Genomic DNA, 25,479 nt, shown 5'->3' on the forward strand with positions numbered 1-25,479 from the left:
TGAAACGGAAGGTACAGATATTATATGCTCACCTTACCTTCCATTTCACCGCCGGCGTCATGGTACTTGTAGTTCGCCGCGAGGACGCCGCGATGTACCCGGGAACTACAAGAACCATGAGGCCGGCGGTGGAACGGAAGGTAAGGTGAGCATAGTACTGTATGTGTGTGAGTGCGTGTATGTTTGTGTGTGTTTGTGCGTACATGTGTGTGTTTGTGTGGACTGCAAGTGCGGGTTAGAGCGCGATGGATGGACGGAACCGGAAGTGTCTGAGGTGAGGATTTCGCTCGTACAGCAAAGCTTTCTCGTAAAGCGGGTTACAAATTTACAGAAAGCTTTGCTTGTTAAGCGAAATTCTCGTTAAGTGGGTTACTCGTTAAGCTAGGTACCACTGTATCTTTTCTCTGAAACGACGTTTCTGAATAAAACATACGTGGCTTAAACCATACAGCCAGTGCCTGATACAGTGCCTACAAGTAGTATTCAACTCCCTGCAGATTTAGCAGGTTTGATAAGATGCAAATAAGTTAGAGCCTGCAAACTTCAAACAAGAGCAGGATTTATTAACAGATGCATAAATCTTACAAACCAACAAGTTATGTTGCTCAGTTAAATTTTAATAAATTTTCAACATAAAAGTGTGGGTCAATTATTATTCAACCCCTAGGTTTAATATTTTGTGGAATAACCCTTGTTTGCAATTACAGTTAATAATCGTCTTTTATAAGACCTGATCAGGCCGGCACAGGTCTCTGGAGTTATCTTGGCCCACTCCTCCATGCAGATCTTCTCCAAGTTATCTAGGTTCTTTGAGTGTCTCATGTGGACTTTAATCTTGAGCTCCTTCCACAAGTTTTCAATTGGGTTAAGGTCAGGAGACTGACTAGGCCACTGCAACACCTTGATTTTTTCCCTCTTGAACCAGGGCTTGGTTTTCTTGGCTGTGTGCTTTGGGTCGTTGTCTTGTTGGAAGATGAAATGACGACCCATCTTAAGATCCTTGATGGAGGAGCGGAGGTTCTTGGCCAAAATCTCCAGGTAGGCCGTGCTATCCATCTTCCCATGGATGCGGACCAGATGGCCAGGCCCCTTGGCTGAGAAACAGCCCCACAGCATGATGCTGCCACCACCATGCTTGACTGTAGGGATGGTATTCTTGGGGTCGTATGCAGTGCCATCCAGTCTCCAAACGTCACGTGTGTGGTTGGCACCAAAGATCTCAATCTTGGTCTCATCAGACCAGAGAACCTTGAACCAGTCTGTCTCAGAGTCCTCCAAGTGATCATGAGCAAACTGTAGACGAGCCTTGACATGACGCTTTGAAAGTAAAGGTACCTTACGGGCTCGTCTGGAACGGAGACCATTGCGGTGGAGTACGTTACTTATGGTATTGACTGAAACCAATGTCCCCACTGCCATGAGATCTTCCCGGAGCTCCTTCCTTGTTGTCCTTGGGTTAGCCTTGACTCTTCGGACAAGCCTAGCCTCGGCACGGGTGAAAACTTTCAAAGGCTGTCCAGGCCGTGGAAGGCTAACAGTAGTTTCATAAGCCTTCCACTTCCGGATGATGCTCCCAACAGTGGAGACATGTAGGCCCAACTCCTTGGAAAGGGTTTTGCACCCCTTGCCAGCCTTGTGACCCTCCACGATCTTGTCTCTGATGGCCTTGGAATGCTCCTTTGTCTTTCCCATGTTGACCAAGTATGAGTGCTGTTCACAAGTTTGGGGAGGGTCTTAATTAGTCAGAAAAGGCTGGAAAAAGAGATAATTAATCCAAACATGTTAAGCTCATTGTTCTTTGTGCCTGAAATACTTCTTAATACTTTAGGGGAACCAAACAGAATTCTGGTGGTTTGAGGGGTTGAATAATAAATGACCCTCTGAATAAACTTTTCACAATTTAAAAAAAAAAAAAAGAAATAACATTATTTTTTGCTGCAGTGCATTTCACACTTCCAGGCTGATCTACAGTCCAAATGTCACAATGCCAAGTTAATTCCGAATGTGTAAACCTGCTAAATCTGCACGGGGTTGAATACTACTTGTAGGCACTGTACATGCTGCCTGGTGATCGGGCAGTATGGGCAGTATGTATCTGCTGTCATTACCTTTAAGCACTTATTTAACTTTATATAAATGTAAACTTGCACATTAGCAAGAATTTGTTTTTTTCTAACCAAACAATTACCCATCTTCATTAAAGAGGACATATCAGCTGTCCTGCTAACAGTACCCTTGAGTAACCTTTTCTTTTTTTTTAAATCTGCCAGAGATACAGTGAAGGAAATAATATTTTGATCCCCTGCTAATTTTCTACGTTTGCCCATTGGCAAAAACATAAACAATCTATAATTTTAAGGGACGGTTCATTTTATCAGTGATGGATAGCATATCCAAAAAAAATCCAGAAAATCAGGACGTTAAAAATGGGTCGTGGCTTGGTCTTCCAGCATGATAATGACCCAAAACATACAGCCAAGGCAACAAAGGAGTGGCTTCAAAAGAAGCACATTAAGGTCATGGAGTGGCCTAGCCAGTCTCCAGACCTTAATCCCACTGAAAACGTATGGGAGTTGTCAAGTGACAGCATCAAAATTTTAATGATTTAGAGATGCTCTGCAAAGAGGAGTGGAGTAAAATTCCTCCTGACAAGTGCGCAAACCTCATCATCAACTACAAAAAAATGTCTGACTGGTGTGCTTGCCAACAAGGGCTTGGCCACCAATTATTAAGTCTTGTTTGCCATAGGGATCAAATACTTATTTCCTTCACTGTGTGGGGTCTTTTTAAATTGAGCTCATTAAAATGTTTTTTACCAAGGGGGTGTGGCCCACGGGATTCTCTGACTTTGCCTTTTTAAGCTGCTTTGCAGTATTTTCCTGTGAGTCACGCCCTATTGGCAAAGACCATAAAAAGTAGCACTAAATAAAAAAGTTCATATCTCTGGAATCAAATGGCAGCTTTAAAAAGAAAACAAAAAGCTGAATATTCATTGGAACAGCTGGAAAAAAAATCTGGCTACAGTTGACTTGGTGATAGGTCCTCGTTAAACAGATTCATTTTCATCAAATATAGACACACATTTGTTTTTTATCATCAGTTCAAAATCATAAATTTAGAACAGAAATATATTTTTAATTTGCTAGCAATTTAGTTTTTGTACTAAAATCATTCCACCTAAAATTTCACGAAAGTGGCACCATCTGATTTCTCCGTCACTCGTAAGTTAATTGAAAACCAGTACGGCTTTTATTAAATATATGTCAAGTCTAATCAGTATTTGGCAGTTACCTAATTGAGTAAATGGATTTTTTTTATTTTAAATTATAAAATGTAAATTCTAATTTTTACGTGTATGGGTTTTTCAGTTTTGTACTCTATATCCTGGGTTCTAAATAATTAAAGGAAGCCTGACAGCTGATACATATTGCCCGATCCTCCATCAGCAAGTATCAGACACTGTCTATATGACTTCAGCCACATACGTTACCCTTGTTTTTTTTGTGTAGCAATTTAACAGTCTTATTAATACATTTTGAGGTACCCTATATATGACATTTTGATTGGGTTTTTTTTTACTTCATTTTATAGGGAGGAGTCAAGTCCCAAAACCCCAATTCTACTGTTTAGATTTTTTTCTTATAATGGAGGTTACTGATTGGGTTAATTATATTTTGTTAAGTCGGACATTTATGGTTGAGGCGATACCAAATCTTTTTTTTTTTTTAATTTTTAATGATGGACCAGTTGGGAGTTCCAAATTTTAATAGACTTTTTTTTATATATATATCTATTATTTTTTTTCACTTACAAAGTTATAAAGTTCCATCACAACGAGCTCATTGATGGAATCTTAGGGTGCATTTACGATGGCCGATTGAGGAACACATTTTTTTCCCGGTAATTGGCCTTTCGTAAAAAAAAACAAAACAAAAAAAAAGCTGCCTATTATCAAAACACTTGTTCCTCTGGTGAAATTATTTTTAATGCAATCCTAACTCACAGCCACCTTCATTTGGAAGAGACAGCTTTGGCTTCTGTTTGGCTTGATGTCCAAGTACAGCTCTCATTTCACGGTACTGTTGTGCTGTGAGATGAGAGCTGTAGTGTGTGCTCCCATTCAGCACTGTGAATCTAGGTATCTGGAAATAATGTGGTGGTACCAGGAATAAATGCTTGGTGTTGTTCATACGCTACAGCTCTCATCTCACCGAGCTGTTGTGCTGTGAGATGAGAGCTGTAGTGTGTGCTCTACACTTACCCCAATCAGTACTGTGAATCTATACATGGTATCTGGGAATAATGTGGTGGTTCTAGGAATAAATGCTTGGTGCTGTTCACATACTACCATTCTCATCTCACCGAGCTGTTATGTTGTGAGATGAGAGCTGTAGCGTGCAATCAGTGCTTTTAACCTACAGCCCTGTACATTAATTTCAAATACCAGTGCATTATTTCCTGATAGTGGGTATATATGCAGAATAGTGTTTGTAGTGACACGTAGTGCTGCTCTCCTTTCCCTGTACTGTAATTGCAGTTAGATCTGTGTGACCTAGTTAAATATGAGTCTTGCCATATCACTCAGAGAAAGCCGCTACTGACAACATCTGGGGATGTGATTTTTTTTTACCCCTGCATGATGCCTCCTACTTATGATTGGTCAATATAATGCTCACCTTTTCTATGTCTCAAATTTTCAGTCACCAAATCACAGCACAGATTTCCACTAATCTAATGTACAGTCTTTGTGTTGCTTGGCCCATACAAGTCTCTTTTTATTTGCAGTCCTCAGTTGTGGCTTTTTTTTGCAACAGTTTGGCCATAATGACTTGCTTCTCATAGTCTCCTTTGGATAGTTGATGTTGAGTTGTGTCTGCATCATTTATGAATGCTGTTATGTGAGATGATTTCAGTTTGCATTTTCTGAGGCTGACAACTCTGATGAACTTATTCTCTACAGCAGAGGTAATTCTTGATCTTACTTTCCTGCGTGGTTCTCATAAAAGTCATAACAATTTAATTTTTTCCATGACTGGACTTGATGATACCCTCAAAGTTTTAGCAACTGTCAAGATTGACTGACCTTACTGTCTTAAAATAATGGACTTTCATTTCTCTTTACTTAGTTGAGTGGTTCTTGCTTTTTTCTAGGCTAGGAAAGTTGTGGAAGAGGCTCAACACTGCATGGAACTTAGTAGCAACACTTTTCAAAATACACCTGGTAGTCACAAACACTTTCTGAATGCCATGAAGAAATGAGCAAATTCTTGACAAGGCGTTCTTGCTTATTTGAAGCAATTCCACTTAACTACCTGATGGAACTGATGAAGAAAATTAGTAAAAGATTGATGCCACATCCTACCTTTCTAATGTGAACAGGTGCAAACTGAACATGAAACATAGTAACAAAAAGGAGACAGTTGCACACTGCAGCGTAAGATATGTGTAACAATGAATATGGGAATATAGACCTGCATTACTGCTATGAAAAACATGTAAAAATTGAGATACTTAGCAGACAAAAATGGCGAGTTTTATGGGAAACCAACAGCCAATGGCAATATAGACTTGCATTACTGTTATGAAAAACGTAAAAAATTGAGATACTTAGCACAGAAAAATGACCAGTTTTATGAGAGCCCAACAGCCAATGGCAATATAGACTTGCAATACTGCTATGAAATTTGAAAAACATGTAAAAATTTAGATACTAAGCACAAAAAAATGGCCAGTTTTATGTGAGCCCAGCCGTTGGCTGTTGGGCTCACATAAAACTGGCCAATTTTGTTTGCTAAGTACATGTTTTTCATAGCAGTAATGCAAGTCTGTATTCCCATATTCATTGTATCTTAGCACTACAGAGTGCAACTGTTTCCTTTATGTTACTCTGTTTGACAGAATGAAATGGGGATATAAAGTAATCTGCGTTAAAGGGGTGTAGTTTGAGTAATCTAAGGCGTTAACACATATTTTGATTTGTTTTACTAGTGTTTCTATACTCTTTTTTTCCAAATGTGCTTACTCGCGGTTTTGTCGCCTTCATTCTAAATCTGCTATGTGCACTATCCAATAAAAACAGAGAAAATCATCACATAAACAGGTCTGTCCAAACTTTTGACTGTTGCTGTATACATAATGACAAATAAAGAAAAGGACAGCATAGGCAGAGTGCCATGATAACGACCATATTGGTGCCAAAGCAGGGCAATCTAGAAAACAGCCTCAAATCTAGAAAACAGCCTCAAAATATCAGAAGTTTCTTAGAGCATCAACGGTCTATACATGTTAGATCACATTATTCATAGTTCATTATTAAATTACAAGATCCGTGCCTCTAGTGGCTTTTTTAGGGTGTTTCTAGTTAAGTAAAATGACTTTTTTAACAAATAAGAATAAAAGTTTTTATAGGCTGGGAGTAGCTAAATTTATGGGAATATCATGCACAAACACACGATAAAATTGGGATGGATAATTCTTGAAACACTTAGATGTGACACCATAAACTCAAGAAGATCACGCCAATAAGTCTTGAAGAACTCAACGTTCCCAAAACATTCATAGGACCGTGTCATTGGTAACCAAACATTTTGGGCACCCTGCCGAATACAAACTTCCCATACTTTTATTTACAGACTTTTTGTTTTTGTTTCCAAGCTTAATTGTGTTTTATTATGTTGTTCCTTCCTGTCCTTTAACAAATATTCAGTGTTATTTTTCCCTGAGATTTGGCCCAAAAGCAAATGATTTGAATTGATTAAAATATTGCAAAACCTGATATGTTTCATAATAAGGAATCAAAAACCGGTGTTGTATTCTAGCTGGCTATGTGTTTAAGAGCTGTCAATTTCACGGTAGGGATTGCAAACTGATTTCAGCTTTTTCTAAGATGCTTAACATTGAGGCAAGCAAAGCAGTCGACAAATCTCGGCCAAAACTTAGTTCTGGCCAACATTTTTGGATAGATTCTTTGATGTAGGGATAAAAGCCGGGGGTTCCCTTATGCCTATAAAAAGACTCTACGCTGTTAATACACTCAAGAGAATAATCTCCCTTTAGCAATATCCTTTCAATGCCTGCCATGTAGCCTAGCTTAAATGTTTAGTTACAAAGTTATTTCAAAGTTGATTTATTACAATATTGATTTTACAGTGGTTGTATGGACATAAAACTATGAATCGGTTAAAAAAATTGTAATTTATTTTGCTTTAATTTATTTTGCTATTTTGCTAGGGTCATACTACTTTTTAAGGGAAGAAAATGACCTGCCGTCAAGTTTTTATATTACATATCGTAAAAGAACTTTGTTAGTACAGAATGACAGTTCACTGCAAGTCCAGGTGCATCAAGGCGGGGCAAAACATTTACACGCATCGCCCAACCTACTTGATTTCCATCGTTCTTTACTCTTCTCTATTTCTATGAAAATAGAGGTGTTTTAATTAAAGAAAATAGATAGAAGGAAAACTGTCACAGGGTATACAGAGATAGGACAGGGGCCTCCTAAACTGTTCCGCAGACTTGCGACCCTGCGCTGTCCCTTATCTTGGAGGTAGGTTTGATGGTAACCAGGTTTGAGACCCCAGCATGACCCTATATTTCTGTCCGGACCCTGATCTTATTCCCCCTCTCCCCCATCCTCGGAGCGGGCCGGGAAACACAAATACGAAACCCCACAAAACGACATAGACAAGTGCGAGCTGAAATTGTACATCTAGAGCCCCACGGGGCGCATGCAGTGAACCTACTCGTCGCCAGGCCGACTGTCATGGTCATGGGTGGCCTAGCCCGGCTTCGTTGCCTCGAGGAGTACAGAAGATGGCAGGGGAGAGATGAGGGGGGTAGTAGTGAGGTGAATGTTTATCGTGACGCCACCTGTGGTATGCGGCCAGGGAATGGGCCGCCGCTGCTGTCGCTGTCCTCCGGGCAGATGGTATTAGCAGCCAGGGATGGTATCACTCTCCACAAAGTAAAGCAGGCACCGGGGAGGATGATGAGGGGCGCTGAAGCATGGAGCGGCAGAACTGGTAATAAAGAGTCAGAGTCTTTAACTGCAGTTCCAGGTTTTTTACTCACTTTTGTACGATGCTGCTCACCCAGGTAATACCGATCACTTGCTATGATGGGCTCCGTCGAACCCGAATTCCTTTAGAGAATTCAGTCCGGTTTGGTGTACGGTGGGTTTCTCCTTGGAATGCCTGTCTGTGGATGCCCTGGCTTGAAGCTACGAGGGGACACGGGGTTTCATGAGATGTACTCTTGTCCCTATCCACGGTTCCAATATGGGGTCCAGCTTGAATTGAGGCCCCGGATCCTATATGGTACTGTGCTGTTGGGCGCTGTGTGGTCAGGGAAGCTTGAAACTTTCCCCAGCTAGGCAGATTCTGGAAAACCAACGTGAAGTATGATCTTCCCTAGGGTTCTGAGGGAAGCAGATTAACTCTCCCCATGGCAACCGTGTGAACTCTTCCTCCTACCCACCGGAGCACCTGTAGATGTGACTGCTCCCTTGCTCTCCTGCTGGAGAACTCCTTAGACTCTTGTGTTGGCTCCAGACTCCCCCTGCTGGCTGTACCTCCCCCCTCCCAGGTCCTAGGCTAGTGGGACTGGGGCCTCTGTTGAGGGCGTCCTGTGCGCCTCTCTGTCAGCGACCCCTTTATTACCTGACCCTAGCCCAGTGCCCAGTGAGAACAGGACAACTTGCTATGTATTTGAGTGTGTAATGTGGTGAAATTGTTACAACAGAAAGTCAGGGAGAATTTTGCGCCGCCAAATGCTGTGATCTTCTATTGTCAGAAACCACATGACTGTCTGTCACTCGTTACACACACGTGACAGTTTCTCTCATTTTTAAAATATATAACAAATAATATGGAGTTTTTGTACGTTTGGGACAATAATATACACTCTTACACGTTCATAAAGGAAAAAAGCCTTGCTAAAAATTGCTGCGTGTTATAGTTGCTAGTGGAGCCCAGAAACACCAGACTGGAGATTATGACCCCGATTTATCACAGCCATTTTGCCAGAATTCTGTTGTAAATTGGTTTGAAAAGTTGCAAAATCTTGGCTCATCTGGGAGTCAAACCAAAACATAGCGACTCTTGACTTTTTCATGCCAGTTTCTCCCAGCTATGTCAAAATGTGCAGAACTGGGACATGATGGGATGCAGCTGGGGTGTGACAACGCAGCTCCTCTCATGACTCCAATCAGGGACTGGGGTAAGATTTGTGATTTATGATCGTCAGACAGTCCTGATTCATAAATACAGGTGCACCTCATGAATCGGGAACGTCTGACTCCACCATGCTCCCTCATCAAGTTCGGCAAAAAACTAGTTGGTCTTGATGAATTGGGGCCTACATATTATTTGTGTACTGAGTATAAAGTTTGAGAGATGCATTATGTGGCAAGCTTAAAGGGAATCTCTCACTCCCAAAACTCAAATTAAGCCATTCATATAGGGGACCATATAAAAATCATACTTGTGGAACAGAGTTTACTTATTGAGATTTATGTAAATGAAGCGGCAGTGGTGCACCATTGGTATAGCCAAATGCTTGGTGCAACGTTCCACCGCCTCAATTAGCATCCTCCACCCCCTTCCTTTAAAATGATTGACACTACTCCATGGAGATCTATCTGTATAAAAGTTCCAGCCTTACACACACTAACACTGCAGCAGTTGAGAGCACACACAGTGTCAGTGTGTCCACGCTTTAATCTCCCTCTCTTCTGAGCATCGGCCACCCGCTACTGTGCGTTTGTAATGCTCACGGCTGGTGTAGAGGCAGTGAGCGGGGTTAGTGGACCCACTGGACCATAGGCTTACCCCTTAGTGGGAGGGGATTAACTAAGAGCCCACCACGAGGTAGACGCCAGGTACCACTCCCAAGACAGTGACCAGGACTGTGGCAGCTAACCCCCAGGAGAGGAGACGGACTCAGGTATTGACAGGTACAAGCGGGGTAGCTGAGTCAGGCTGAACAGGTGGGTATGGACAGGAGTGGTGGGCACAACAGGGATAGACAGGTATGTGAAGGCAGGTACTTGAGATGGACAGAGGGATAACGTGACAGGAGCTTACTTAGGAACTGACAACTAGCTAAGTAGCAGACTGCAGAGTAAAGGCCCCGTCACACACAGAGATAAATCTTTGGCAGATCTGTGGTTGCAGTGAAATCATGGGCATATTGTTCCATTTGTACACCACCACAAACCTGGCACTGATTGTCCACAATTTCACTGCAACCACAGATCTGCCACAGATTTATCTCTATGTGTGACAGGGCCTTAACTGGAAGCATTGCACAGTCACCTCCCCTAATGGGAAGTTGCTTTAAATACACAGTGCCTCTCAGCCATAGGCTGAGAGGCATTTCTGGAAATAACATGCTGACTCTTTAAGAGGAGGGTCGGTGAGTGCGTGCACATCTTAATTGCACTCCTGGGAACCCTGCACCGCGTGTACAAGGCCCGGGAGGGTAAGGAGGCAGCAGCACAAGTGGATGGCCGGGGGAGTGCAGGGGAGGATGCAACCCGGCCGAAGCAGTGAGTAAGTCGGTGTCTCTGCAGAGACGCCGGTGCTACAGCCATCTTTTGTGGGATCAGAGAGTGCTTATGCATAACGACAGTGTGTGTGCACTCGCCTCTTGCAGTGTCAGTGTGTGCAGGGCTGAAGATTCAAAATAGATAACACTCCAAAGTGAACGGTGTCAATCATATTAAGGGAAGGGGATATTAGTTGAGGGGTGGAAGAGTACAGTGCGCACTTGGCCTTGCCATGGGTGTGCCAAAAGTAGGATTTTTATAGTGACAAAGTATCCTGTATGAATGTATAAGTGATGGAATTTGAGTTTTGGGGGGACAGACTCCCTTTAATATTCTTTGTTTTCCATAGTTAATACCATAAGTCCATATACCAGTAGAATTATTGTTTCCACCCTTGTTAATATGAGCACTTTGGAATATTTATGCTCTTTCCACCTTCTCTCTGCTTTATAGGTTCAGTCTTTTTGCTGTGGATACTCATGGACGGCACTCGGCACAAAGTTTAGTCACACTACGGACCGCTTGCTCTTTAGTGGATGACAGTAAAGCAGAAGGTAGGCATTCGCTTATATCAAAATGTATCTGGAAGTTTGGTTACTTTGTGACATTATACTATTTTAGGATTTCTAAATGTAAGTTCTTATAAAAAAGTTCAATGATGGGCTGTTTCAGTCAACCAAATTTTTTTGATAGGTCATCAATGTCTGATCGGCATGGGTCCGACACCCGGAACTCACACCTATCAACTACTTTTGGTGCCGGTGGCTGCTCTGTCTTCTGATAGTGGTCGCGGTCGGGTACTGCACATCTGCTTCCTATTGATTTGACTGGGAGGCGGATGTGCAGTTACCAGCTGTGGCCCCTATCAAAAGATGTGGCAGATCTTGAACTGAAGCATGAAGAAGTGTGAACCACTTCATGAATCATGAGCATCTGACTCCACCACACTACCTCATTAAGACCTGTGAAAATCGCCAGTCTTGAAAAATTGGGGCAATGTGTTGTATCAGAAACAATACACTATAGCGCGCACAAAACATTACTAAGTATACTGATGATGAGTAAGGGTTAAAAAGTTGCCTGCAGAGAGTAGCAGGCCAGACGGATGAATAATTAAGTGGGTCTCAGGAACAGAAGAATCGGGGCTTCCCTTTGCCCAGCAGGATGAGCGGCGTGCAACAGGAAGCTGATGCGGGTATCCAGGAGCCCCGGCTGGCTGCTTGCCTAGTTACCCGACAGCACGCGTGAGGAGAACATGTGACGTCACAAAAACTCAGCAATGTTGTGTCAGATTTACTCAGCAAATGTGGTGGCACGGTGACTCAGTGGTTATCACTGCAGCCTTCCAGCGCTGGGGTCCTGGATTGAAGTCCCACCAAGGAGTTTGTATGTTCTCTCCATATTTGCGTGGTTTACTCTGTGTTCTCCGCTTTCCTTCAGCACTCCAAAGACATACTGATTTTTTGGGGGGCTCAATTTTTTTGATTACCAAATGTAATGCATATGTGCCCAATATATGTGCAGATGTCAGCAAAGGCATGCTAGCCTGTTTGAGGCCCCCTACACATGTCCATGTTTCCAGTACATGCGGTATCCATTTTTTTCACAGATGCCCCATGTACCCATTATAAACTGTAGTGTTATGTACATATTTGATTGATACCTTTCTATCATAACTAGTATTACGTTTTTCAGCATGATGTCCTACGCTAAAGGGGCACACACAGAGATAAATCTTTGGCAGATCTGTGGTTGCAGTGAAATCATGGACATATTGTTCCATTTGTACACAGCCACAAACCTGGCACTGATTGTCCACAATTTCACTGCAACCACAGATCTGCCGCAGATTTATCTCTGTGTGTGACAGGGCCTTTACTCTAAGGCGGGCTTTACACATTGCGACATCGCTAGCGATATATCGTCGGGGTCACGTTGTTAGTGACGCACATCCGGCGCCGGTAGCGACATCGCAATGTGTAAATCCTAGGTACGACGATGAACGATGCGCAAAAGCGTAAAAACCGCTAATCTGTGTCATGTTGTTCATTTCCATAATATCGCTGCTGGTGCCGGTACGATGTTTTGTCATTCCTGCAGCACCAAACATCGCTGTGTGTGAAACCGCAGGAACGACAAACATCTCCTTACCTGCATCCACCGGCAATGCGGAAGGAAGGAGGTGGGTGGGATGTTATGTCCCGCTCATCTCCGCCCCTCTACTTCTATTGGCCGGCCGCTTAGTGACGTCGCGGTGATGCCGAACGCACCTCCCCCTTGAAGGAGGGATTGTTCAGCGGTCACAGCGACGTCGCCGACCAGGTATGTGCGTGTGAAGCTGCCTTAGCGATAATGTTCGCTACGGCAGCAAGCACCAGATATCGGGGGCGGGTGCTATAGCGCTCAACATCGCTAGCAGCGTGTAAAGCCCGCCTTAGGCGAAATCAGGCCAGACAGTAGACAGATATAGGAAAACTATTGAGTGATCTTTTATTGTGGTCAGCCTAAGGCACACCTGTGCAATACTCAGGCTGGCCAGTCTAAGGCACACCTGTGCAATAATCATGCTGGCCAGCCTAAGGCACACCTGTGCAACAATCATGTGTCTAATCAGCATCTTGATATGCCACACCTGTGAGATGAATAGATTATCCCAGAAAAGGAGAAGTGCTGACTAACACAGTTTTAGACAAATTTGTGAACTATTTTTTAGAGAAAAATGCCTTTGTGTACAGAGAAAAAGTCTTAGCTTTTTTGAGTTCTGGAGCAAATCCAAAAGTGTTGCATTTATATTTTTGTTCAGTTTTACTGTATAAGCTATACAACCTTTCTACTAGTTTGGGTAGTAAAATTGCTTCATCAATTTCCAGAACTGACTGCTCACTTGTCCACCTTTAATGTTATGACTGATTAGTTTGTGGGTTTTTTGGCTGTTTTTTTGCTAGTTTTTTTGCTAGAACAGCGTAGTATAGTTACAGAGCACCTAATAGCAGGAATGTGTCACTTATTACGCTGTGTACTGTAGTTTCAGTTGAATCAGTGCTTTATTAGCAGGAGTATATCACTTCAGTCCAGCTAATCTTTGTAACCTAGCCGCTATGTCACAGGTGTGTCACACTTGACAGTCCTGTAGTTTCCGACTGTAGAAGTTCGCAACGTTTGGCTACACAAGCTTCTCTCGCCCTCCTCTTTTTTTCCTGCTTGGGGTTAATCCCCTTCTCTTTAGGACCTTGCGGATTTCCTCATCTTTTCAACTGTTAATCTTCAGCACTTCCCTTTGTGTTTTTATATCCTCTAATTTCCCCTTACTCTGTGCTGGTGTTAGGCCTAAAAGCCTTAACAAGTCTTCAGTGCAAGCAGTCGGCTAGTACTCATCTGGAGAAACGTTTTTGTTGTTGTAGTTCCTCTCCATGATTCATCTGGAGATAAGTTATTTGTATACTTTCCTCTGTGTGTCCTTTAATGTTTAGTGGAGTTGACTAAGCGCTCATCCCATCCATTCCTTACCTAGGGCTTACTTCAGGGTCAACCAGGGTCAGGTATCCTGCTCGGCGCATAGGTGCGAAACCTATCTACAGTGCTTAGGTAAGCCAGGGCCCAGCGGTAGGTTTGGTCAGGGGTCACCATCTCCCCCATCCTTGACACAGGGTTTCCCTTCCCTACCCTTTCACCATTTGCTTGGTACTTCTTCGTACCTAGCGTGACACCCCACCACTGATTGGCAGCTTTCTCACACTGTACACAGGAAGCTGCCAATCAGGGGTGTGGACAAGGTTATAAACAGCTCAGAAGTCTTAGCTCTGTTACATCTTCATCAAAGAAACACAGATTCTATAAAAACTGGACCAAGCCTTCAAGTAAGTGATAAATCGCTGGATTCTGGCTCTCTGCCCCTACATCATGCTACACTCAGATTCCATAGCAAAAACCTGCTGACAGATTCCCTTTTAGTCCTGTCTTTGGCCTCACTTACAATGCTGCTATAACAATATAAGCTATTTTAGTAGCAGTGAATAATTTATCCTTTGTGCTTTAGTGATTCATCCTCTCCATAATTCTGTATATTGGAAAGCTTCCCGAGCTAATAAATCATTTTTATTACAGAAATCGCTGATAGAATTTACACATTATACAATGGATACACCAGTGGCAAGGAGCAGCAGATAGCCTACAACACCCTGATGGAAGTATCGGCTTCTATGCTTCTTCGAGTCCAGCATCATTACAATACTCTCTATGAGAAGTTTGGAGATTTTGTGTGGCGCAGCGAAGATGAGCTGGGACCCCGGTAAGAAAATGAATCAAACATTGGCATATATTCTTTTTGGTGTTTATTTTGTCTTTGAAGGTTTTATTATTTTATTCTCTATTTATGATTTTGGCGCTGATTATCTGGGCTGAGCGCCTTCTCTGCTCTATCAACAGCAGTAGAGAGATAAGAATCATTGACTTCTATGGGGGGTGAGTTGTGACCATCACCATGTGTGGTCATCAATATCAAATCAGTGGGGGTGCAACACCCGGGACCTCCGCCGTACAGCTGTTACAAGCTCTGGTGATGGCTGAATTTAAATACATTAAACATATCTACACTGGGAATCTTCATTCAATGTGTAGTGGCCACTGCTGGGTTCTGCAGAGTATCTCCTATTCTAAAGAATTTAAGCTGTTGGATTTGGGGAAACTTCAGATTCCTGGATTCTGCCTGCTAACTTCCCTGATGTCTGTGATCATGGCAAGTGCCTCAGGCGTCAACTCACAGACCTGTGGTTTGGGGCAGGCTAGCAAGAGTTAAACCCTGCTGGAGTGCTTGTTAGTCTCTTTGGTCACATGCTATGGGAGAGCCAGTCACATTCATTCTCCTCTTGTATATGCTGGCAGCACTGTTCTTATGGTGCCAGCTATAGCATGACTATACTTGGCCTAGAGAGGTGGATTTATCCAGGCTTTCTGGTAGTTGTGATATTATTGCTGTGTGCAGTTGTGGTGTGTTAGCACTTGTTTTCCTTTTGTTGCTTCCTTACTTCTCTTGCTTTTCCCTTTAGTTTCTTACTATTTATTCCTGAAAGTATGCAGTGTGATTGAGTTTCTGTTATTATAGTCTGTCTCATCTGTTTTTCCATCAAATTTCTGCCCCTTCCTTCCCTGGGGGAAGCGGGGAACATATCAGCTTTATTGAGGATTATAGTAAGATATGAAACTCCGGGATCTTCACCATTAGGGGTAATTTGAAGAACAGGGATAGCTTTATTCAGGAGTATAGTAAGGCATGGGACTTTGGTATCTCCACCAGCAGGGGTAATCCGAAGGATAGGGATAGTCTAATGTCCTCTAGTGTGATGGATAGCTTAAGAGCCCTTTGTCCCTTGCTATCTCACAGTCACACAATGGTGCTGCACAACACAGATCCATTCAATATATTTATCCAGCCACCTGAATAACTGATAACAACTGCTTGTTATGGTGCCATTTGTTAGATCCCCATTGATCTCATGTTAATGACCTATCAGAATTAGAGATGAGCAAACCCGTGGAAGTGCAGTTCAACTGCTTCAGCCAGACTTTAGATAAAGTTTGGTTTGGGACAGGGACTTGACCTGAACCCCAATAGAAGTCACTAATTGGGCAATTCAGGTCTCCACCCACATGTAGCCAGCAATAAACAGAACACTTTCGGAGGCGGATGGGCAGGTTTTTCCATGAAAGAGTCTGTGTTTGGTGAATGCCAGTTGAACATTACCTGCTTGACTGCATTGTGCCAGCAGGGAAGTTTGGTGTAGTAAACATAACACTGTAGGTTTTTTTTTTTCCAGAGGTTGCCCTAGCTCTCTTAATTTCAGTGAAGAGAAATCGTAATTTTTCAGAATGTCAAGACATGTAACTGCCAGTGTTATGGGAGAAGTTGGGGGAATGCTCTCTTCTGTTCCCCATGAGTATGCCCCAGTGCATAAAGCACGATCAATGGAGCTATTTCTGGGCAAGTGTGGTCTGGAAGAACCTGACTGCAACACAGAACCCCAACCTCAACCCCATTGAACACCTTCAACCTAACTGCCTCACAGAACCCAACTTCAACCCTATCGAACACCTTCAACTTAACTGTCACACAGAACCCCAAACTCAACTTCAAACACCTTCAACCTAACTGCCACACAGAACCTCAAACTCAACCCCATCGAACACCTTCAACCTAAGTGCCACACAGAACCCCAACCTCAACCCCATTGAACACCTTCAACCTAACTGCCACACAGAACCCAACTTCAACCCCATCGAACACCTTCAACTTAACTGCCACACAGAACCTCAAACTCAACCCCATCGAACACCTTCAACCTAACTGCCACACAGAACCCAACTTCAACCCCATCGAACACCTTCAACTTAACTGCCACACAGAACCTCAAACTCAACCTCATCGAACACCTTCAACCTAACTGCCACACAGAACCCAACTTCAACCCCATCGAACACCTTCAACCTAACTGCCACACAGAACCCCAACCTCAACCCCATTGAACACCTTCAACTTAACTGCCACACAGAACCCCAAACTCAACCCCATACAACACCTTCAACTTAACCGCCACACATAACCCCAAACTGAACCCCATCGAACACCTTCGAGATAAAATAGTATTGAGAATTTGAGCCTGTCCCTCTCCCTCAACATCAGTGAAGTCACAAATTCTCTTCTGGATGAATGGACAAAAATTCCCACAGACACCTCCAAATTCTTATATAAAGTATTTTTGTTTTAGCTTCAAAGCGAAAGTCAAAACTCAATAGTAAAGTGAAGCTATGATCAGAATATTGCTTAAAAAAGCTTTTTTGTGTTAAATTTATTTTGAAATATTTTTGGCAATGATTGTTTTTTATTTTTTACTTATCACACTTTTATTAAAAATAAAAAATGGAAATCTTGCAATTTTCACATTGGCCATTGGGACTTTTTTTTTAGATTTTTACTATTGTTTCAGGAAACAACACATGTACATAGTCACAAGAACCTGACCCTATCTTTGATGTCTTCCCTTTAAGGTCTATGGATGTAGAATGGAAGGTCATAAAAGCTCTTGTAGGTGTAATGTGTAGGTGTCCCAATACTTTTTGTCCTCATTGTATATATAACTATCATTATAATTTTTCACACGACACACATAATCCCTGAATAATAGCAACTTCCCAACTTCAATTTACTATTCTTCTATTATCAGCAAGTATGAATTCTTAAGGAAATAAGTATTTCTTAAGAAGTATAATCACCATCCTTTCAAAAAGCGCAGATTTATGACAGCTTCCCTTTTAAATAATACTAAAGGTTAAAAAGTATTTACATCAATACTTACAACCAAACAATAGAAGTAATAAAGAAAATGTATAGTCATTAAAAAATTAGAATAAGAACGCCATCTTGTGAAGGATTATAGCCCGGCTATTGTAACGCGGGCCATAGTTTGCCTTCTAATTCCTTCTAATTTAGGAAGACATTGCATTTTTCTCTTTAAGCTCATTCTTTACTGTTATACTAAGCTTTGATACCCCCATTTATAGAAGGAGTCATGTCAATGTAACTACTGTTTTTGAATAGAGGTGATTCACGACTCAAAACCTCTCATATTCTTGTAATTATATTATTTAAGATTTAGGGATTTAAGGGATTTTCCGAAATACAAATTTCAGCATCAAACAAAATAAAATAGCACAGTACACGGAGCGGGAATTAACACATTACCATATGACAAGACTCTCCACATGAGTCACAATGGAAAAGCTACGGTAATTATGCCATTTGAGGACAGTGATCATGTTTTCATGCTTTGGGGCCAGCCATGAAGGCCCAGATTAGGCGATACAGTTTAGATTTATTAGATTCCCTCTGTTTAACACATGTGCTAATTGGAATGTTTCATTCCCATGATGACCATCTCTCATAAAGCCACATAATAAATAGCTGAGCTTCCTAATTCAGTGTATCTGAAAACATTTACATGTAAAACATTTATCGTTTGCTTCTATCTTATGTATTTTTTTTATCTAATTATTGCATAATTAATTATGAGAAAGTATTACTAAAATTACGATCACTTATTCATTAACCCATGTACGTCAAAGGCAGAGTCTCTGCCTTTGATGCGGGCTCAAACGCTGATTCCACATCTCTCCCTGCACATGATGGCTGAACTGATCAGCTATTATCTGCCTCAGGTGGATCAGAGCTCTGCCTGCTGCTGTTAACCTGTTAAATGCCACTGTCATAGAATCATAGAATGGTAGATTTGGAAGGGACCTCAAGGGCCAACCCCCTGCGAGTGCAGGGTTTCCTAAATCATCCCAGCTATATGTTTATCCAGTTTCTGCTTTAAGATTTCCATTGTAGAGCTCACCACCTCCCGCAGTAGCCTGTTCCACTCCCTGACTGCCCTCACTTTCAGAAAGGTTTTCCTAATGTCTAATCTGAATCTTCTTCCTTTAAGTGTCAATCTATGAAAAATGTTTTTAGCACGTGTCGGCAGCGGGTGTGTCATTCAACGTGCTCAACAGCCTGTGACGTGATCACGGGGAATCAATGTCTTGTTATCTCAGCCAGGGGTCTACTGAAGACCCCCTTGTCTGTCATTTTGATCCTCCTGTGAAAGCCAGCCCATAGCTGGCATTCATAGGTAGAGATGAGCAAACCTGAGATTCGATTTTTAAACCGAACACCAACTTTAAAAATCAAGGTTTGGGGTTAGGATGTTTTATGTGCGAACTTCACTTGCGCAAGCAATGCTGTGCTCAGGTATGCTTGGTGCTCAGCCCTGTGCGAGCCGCTTGCAGTGTTTGAATGGCTCGCAGTGGGGGTAACAGCAGCATGATTACATGTAGTGTGCAACCCAAAAATTGTTTGAAAAAGCTTGGCCACCCTCCCCCGGAAGTGTTCTGCTTATGGCTGGCTCTCTGTGGGTGGAGACTCAAACTGCCAGTCAGTCACTTGCTCCGGGGTTCCGGTCAAGCTCGAGCCAGTGGAGACTCGACTTCTTGGCTGCCGGTGAACCAAACCTCCACAAAACAGCTCATCTCTGTTCACAGGAGATCGTGATTTTAGGTCTATGTACATAGCAGTGCTCCAGCACTGCTATGTATAGCGCAGGCAATCAAACGATCGCTGCTTTAAGTCCAATAAGGGGACTATTAAATACAGTAATAAGGATAAATAAATGTTTTTAAAAATATGAAACAAATTAAAAAAACACAAGTTCAAATCACCCTCCTATTGCCCATTAAAAACAAAAAATTTAAAAAACAATAAACATATTTGGTATTGCTTCTTTCATAAAATTCCGGTCCTAGCTAAAAATAAAATAAATGCATCCAATCAGGTAAATAGTCTAGCAAGAAAAAAATAAAAATGTCTGAATTACATTTTTAGGCCACTGCAGCATTGCAAAAAAGTACAATAAGAGGCGATCAAAACACAGAATCTACCCCTAAATGGTATCAGTTAAAACGTCTCCTCAAGTTGTCTCCTAAACAACTCCCTCATCAGGAATCAAAAACCACTGATGTACATCACTGGTTTTGTTTCTTGATGAAGGAGTCGTTTAGACTCTGAAACGCGTTGAAAAATAAAAATTACAAAAAAATACCTCCGGAGTCCTCTCCTGTCTCATCTCCATGGCAGCGCGGGTTAACCCTTTCTCTCTATTTGGTCTCTACCATTGCATCTGTTGGGTCTGAGGCAGCCAAGGTAGAAATATAATATTCTTTTTGACGTTCACAACTTCCCGATTTGAGTGATTCTGAGCTCTTCATTCTAGTTTCACTGGGATAAGACACCATATGCGCTTTTGTCTCTTCCAGATTTTACCTAAGATATAATCAGGAAAGTAACAAAGTTCCATTGGATATTATCTGTGATATGGGGAGAGGAGGTATACAGAGAAGTCTCACCTGGTGAGGTTGTGTGAACCACAACCAACTGAACAAGTATAAAAGTGGCTGCTACAGACCCTAGTATAAATCTGTCGATGGAGAATGTGGGTGAAATGCCTGCGCTGCCGTATGAGGGATGAAACAGGAATGTCCTAGAATGTGATTTATTTGACTCGTTTCAGAGACAGGCTCCTTCATGAAGGAACCTGTCTCCGAAACACGTTGAATAAATCTAATTAGACTAAGCTGGGAGAGACCGGTGTGAAAATGCCAAATGTCACAACATTTTCGAGCAACTCTGCATTGTGCAAAGACTTTGAAACATTTTAAAGCCGTTAACTTCAGAATTTTGACTTAATCACATTCAGGAATTGGTGCCTATATAGATATAAACAATAGTACTAATTTTAATGAAAGCATCATTGCCTTGTAGACTTTGATTTCTGCTTTATTTTTATATCATAAATGGAAATTTTCTGGATATTTATAAGGTTCCTATAAAATACTAATTTAGCCTTATAGGTTGTAAATCTGGATGAGATGCAGTTTTTTCAAAGCTTTATAAAATCCACCTCTAGCTCTATGTGGAAAGTGTAGGGTGGTGCTGAAATTACTGGGTAGCCCACTTCTGTTCATCCTGTCCAGGAAGCATTTCCCTTTCTCCAGAGGCACCTAATCCATTTAGTTTCCATTTTAATGGAAAACGTCTTTGGTGGAAGCATCCAAAAACACAACACGCTAACTTTCCATCCTGATCTCGGACGATGGGAGAAAGGTACGATGGAGTATAGAGCCTCTTTAAAATTAATTTCCAACTTTTATTCTTGTGTAATTTTAGGTATGTGTTGCTTAACTCCTTCCTTACATGACATGATACGGTATTTTTCAAGTCCCCGTGTGTGAAGCTCGTTCAGAAGCTGCACCTATAACTAGAGATGAGCGGTGTTCGAATTGAACTGTTCGCCAATCTCAAATTCGACCTGTTTTAGGCGATGTTCGAGTCGTTCGACGAGCGCGAACAATTAGCTTCAAGTTTGACAGTTCGAGGTTATGTTCGATAATGGTTCGATCACCAAAAGCTTAACTGACTTTTCACAGTAATACTGTCATTCAATGTTAATACAGTGGAACCTTGGTTAACGAGAACAATCCGTTCTGGGACTGTGCTTGTTAACCAAGTTACTCCTTCAGCAAAGCAAGATTTCCCATAGGAAATCATTGCAATGCAGACGATTCGTTCCACAATGTGTTAAATGCCCCATCCTGGTCCCCTATTGTGCCATACCACACATGCACAAACATACACAAACACGTACAAACAAACACGTACAAACACACACACACACAAGCATACACAAACATACATGCACACACACATATTATGCTCATCTTACCTTTCGTTCCATCGCCGGCCTCCTGGGACTTGCAGTTCGCCGGTACAGGATGTGTATTGGGTAACCATGAGACCGATGCCCCGGAGGTTCCGCTGCCAGCGCGCTGACTTCAAAGGAAGGAGCTGCTTGCCTCTGATTGGCTGGCACGCTGCCTTTGAGTAGCGTCTGACAGAGTAAGTTCCTCCCTCGTTGTGGTGGTTACCTGATACACATAGTTCGCCGCTACAGGATGTGTATCAGGTAACCATCACAACGAGGGAGGAACTTCCTCTGTCAGACGCTACTCAATGGCAGCGCACTGGCCAATCAGAGGCAAGCGGCTCCTGCCTTTGACGTCAGCACTCTGGCAGCGGAAGCTCCGGGGCATCGGTCGCATGGTTACCCGATACACATCTTGTACTGGCGAACTGCAAGTCCCAGGAGGCCAGCCTTTGGAACGGAAGGTAAGGTGAGCATAATATGTGTGTGTGCCTTCGTGTTTGTGCATGTTTGTATGTGTTTGCCTGCCATTGTTTTCAAAGGTGTTCGAAGATATTCGAAAGTGGTCGACGAACGTTCGTCGAACACACCCGCCGATCAACGAACCAAACCGAACTCGAACACTAGGGTGGTGGCTCATCTCTACCCATAACATACTTGGCACATTCCAGCTGCGACACACAGTCTTCATCTTCCTGTAACAGCAACGACCAGAGCACACTCCAATTGCTGCTGCTTAAACTTAAATGATGCTTTCAATCACTGACAGTGTTATTTAAGCAGTACATGAATGCTCTCATTGACCTCCCTCCAGTGATATAATCGCAGGGGTCTGATGAGTTTTTATGGCAGTTGAGTTCCTGCTGAATGCCCCCATGGCTGCCATCCTTGTCCTCTAGTGAAGCCCAGCCTGTGGCTGGGCTTGATAGAAGAAAGCCATTTTGTCTAGAATTATATATTGTTTAAATTGCCTAAATTTTAGATATTGCAATCAAATTGTATTGACATATATGGAATACACGATCACGCGACCATGTGTCCAAATTCCCAGAAGGAACTAAAACATAAAGATAAAAAAAGTTATAAAAATTGGGATCACCCCCTTGTTTATGACCGTATAAGTCTGATTTATAAAATATAAAATTAATGTACTCATAGGGCAAGCAAAAAAATACAGTCATGGCCGAAAGTGTTGGCACCCTTTAAATTGTTCTAGAAAATGAAGTATTTCTACCAGAACGTTTTTGCAATTGCATAGGTTTTGTCATACACATGTTTATTTCCTTTTGTGTGTATTCGGACAACACAAAAAAGGAACAGAGAAAAAAGGCAAATTAGAGATATAATTTCACCCAAACCCCCAACAATGGGCCGGACAAGTTTGTTGGCACCTTTCCAAAATTGTGGATAAACAACTTTGTTTTAAGCCTACAATGATTGTTCAAACTCACCTGTGGCAAGTTATAGGTGTGGGCAATATGAAAATAACATCAGAAACCAGATAAAAGGGGAGAAGTTGACTCAATCTTTGCTGCATGGAGAGCAAAAAAGAAGTGAGCTGTCTAAGGACTTGAGAACCAAAATTGTTGATATAAATCAATAATGTCAAACTTACAAGTCCATATCCAGTGATCCTGATGTTCCTTTGTCCATGGTGCGAAACAAAATCAAGAAGTTTACAATCTATGGCACTGTAGTAAATCTCCCTGGAAGTGGATGACAGAAAACTTTCTGAAAGGTTTCAGCACAGGATAGTACGGATAGTGAATAAGCAGCCCCAATCATGTTCCAAAGAAATTCAAGCTGTCCTGCATCAGTGGCAGCACAAACTATCCATCCACATTTGAATAAAATGAAACACCATATTAGGAGATCCAGGAGGACCCCACTGCTGACACAGAGACATTAAAAAATAATAGCTAGACTGCAGTTTGCCAAAATGTATAGGAGTAAGCCAAAATCCTTCAGGGAAAGCATATGTGGACAGATGAGACCAATATAGAGGTTTTTGGTAAAGCAAATCATTCTACTGTTTAATGAAAACAGAATGAGGCCGACAAAGAAAAGAACACAGGACCTACAGTCAAATATGGTGGAGGTGCAACGAAGTTTTGTTTTGTGGTTTGTTTTTTTTTGCTGCCTATTTGTGGATTTTTGTGTTAAATTATGTCCAATTTGCCTCTTTTTTCCTCAGTTTTTTTTGTTGTTGTTCTAATATACACAAAGGAAAAAAACATGTATTACAAAACATGTGTTATTGCAATAATTTTCTGGGAGAAATACTTCATTTTCTGTAACAATTTCAAGGGTTCCAACACTTTTAGCCTTGACTGTAAAAGAGTTATGGCTCACGGAAAAAGAGGACATAAAATCAGCGTCAACCTGGTATAGACTGAGCTTTGATCCCGTGCTGCTCTATACACGCTGAGCATGACGAAAATGTACGTCGCGGGTCGTTAAGGGGTTAATATGTGATCTGAAAGAAATAAGCCCTTATATTCTCTCTGATAACATCAGGAAGACAGAATTTTATAATGAAAATTGTATCTCTGCGGTGGATTTAGAGTTTTGCATAGTGTAACAGCAAATTGGAGCGCTGACCCTTTATGAAGATATCTAGTGAAATTAATTCAGTGCATGATTTTGGATTTATTAAGACTAAAATAATAAAAACACATTCAAATTGAAACAAATACTTTAAATATTTGAAGGCTGTCCAGCATAAAATCAATTGCAAAGAGTGACGATTGCAGAGTCACTCTCTTTGATTAGTTAAAAGGGTTGTCTGGCCTTGGATACAAATCTGCAGTTACTTTGTGACTGCAGACTTGTAAATCCTCACAGCTTGCAGTGTGCACACTGTCACGATTCTCCAGTATTCGATTTGCATATATGCAGTTACATGCCGACTAGACATGTGTGGCCTTACTCAATACAAGTGAATTGATCAAGACTGAATACATCTAGTCTGAAAGTGTCCGGAAGTATGGAAATCTCATACTTGTGGTCATATGACAGCCCTCTCACACCGCTGGCACCGGAGCATCCTGACAACTCACATTCTGCGTGCTGTGAGGATTCTTAAGTCTGTACCCTTAAAAAAAAGACTGCAGACTTGTACCCCAAGGTGAGCAACTCCTTTAATCCAGACCTCAATATAAGGGATAGTACCATATACTATAGTGTTAACTGTTGTTACTATCACAATGTGACTTGTTGGATAACAAGGGATAAGGGCCCCTAAGCTGTCTTTCATGCTAGAGGGCCCAAAGCTATGCCTAATCTCAGGGATACTGTTAATGGTGGAGATGCCTGAGTCCCGTCCCTGGCTCTGCTCCTGACCAGACTTAGTCTGTTTTCCCCCCTCTCCCTCCCACCAGGTAAGGACAGAGCAGTAATGTGATGTTAAACAAAAATGGAGAGAGACAAGGAAAAAACAAAACTCTGACACACTGCACACACACACACGATAGAACAATAAAAGATTCAGGACGAAAACAAGAGCAGGAAGGAAACTACAAAGGACAACTGGGGTAAACTCCAGAATGGCTCAAAGGAACAAGAGCTACAAGCACCAGAAAGTCTAGGATATCACAACAGACAAACTAAGGCAAGCTATAGCTGGCATAGGAGGATGTACCC

At 42.0% G+C, this 25,479-nt stretch overlaps 1 protein-coding gene across 1 annotated transcript in view; it reads left to right on the forward strand.

The window, feature by feature from the left end:
* Window positions 1–25,479, forward strand: part of ASTN2 (astrotactin 2) — a 935,497-nt gene that overhangs the window by 892,261 nt on the left and 17,757 nt on the right. The window contains exons 20-21 of the mRNA XM_075324083.1: window positions 11,003–11,103; window positions 14,654–14,837. Of these exons, the coding sequence (XP_075180198.1) occupies window positions 11,003–11,103; window positions 14,654–14,837 (285 nt within the window). The remainder of the gene's footprint in view (window positions 1–11,002; window positions 11,104–14,653; window positions 14,838–25,479) is intronic.

The sequence above is a fragment of the Anomaloglossus baeobatrachus genome, chromosome 9 (genome assembly GCF_048569485.1).
Source record: "Anomaloglossus baeobatrachus isolate aAnoBae1 chromosome 9, aAnoBae1.hap1, whole genome shotgun sequence".
NCBI classification, from domain to species: domain Eukaryota; kingdom Metazoa; phylum Chordata; class Amphibia; order Anura; family Aromobatidae; genus Anomaloglossus; species Anomaloglossus baeobatrachus.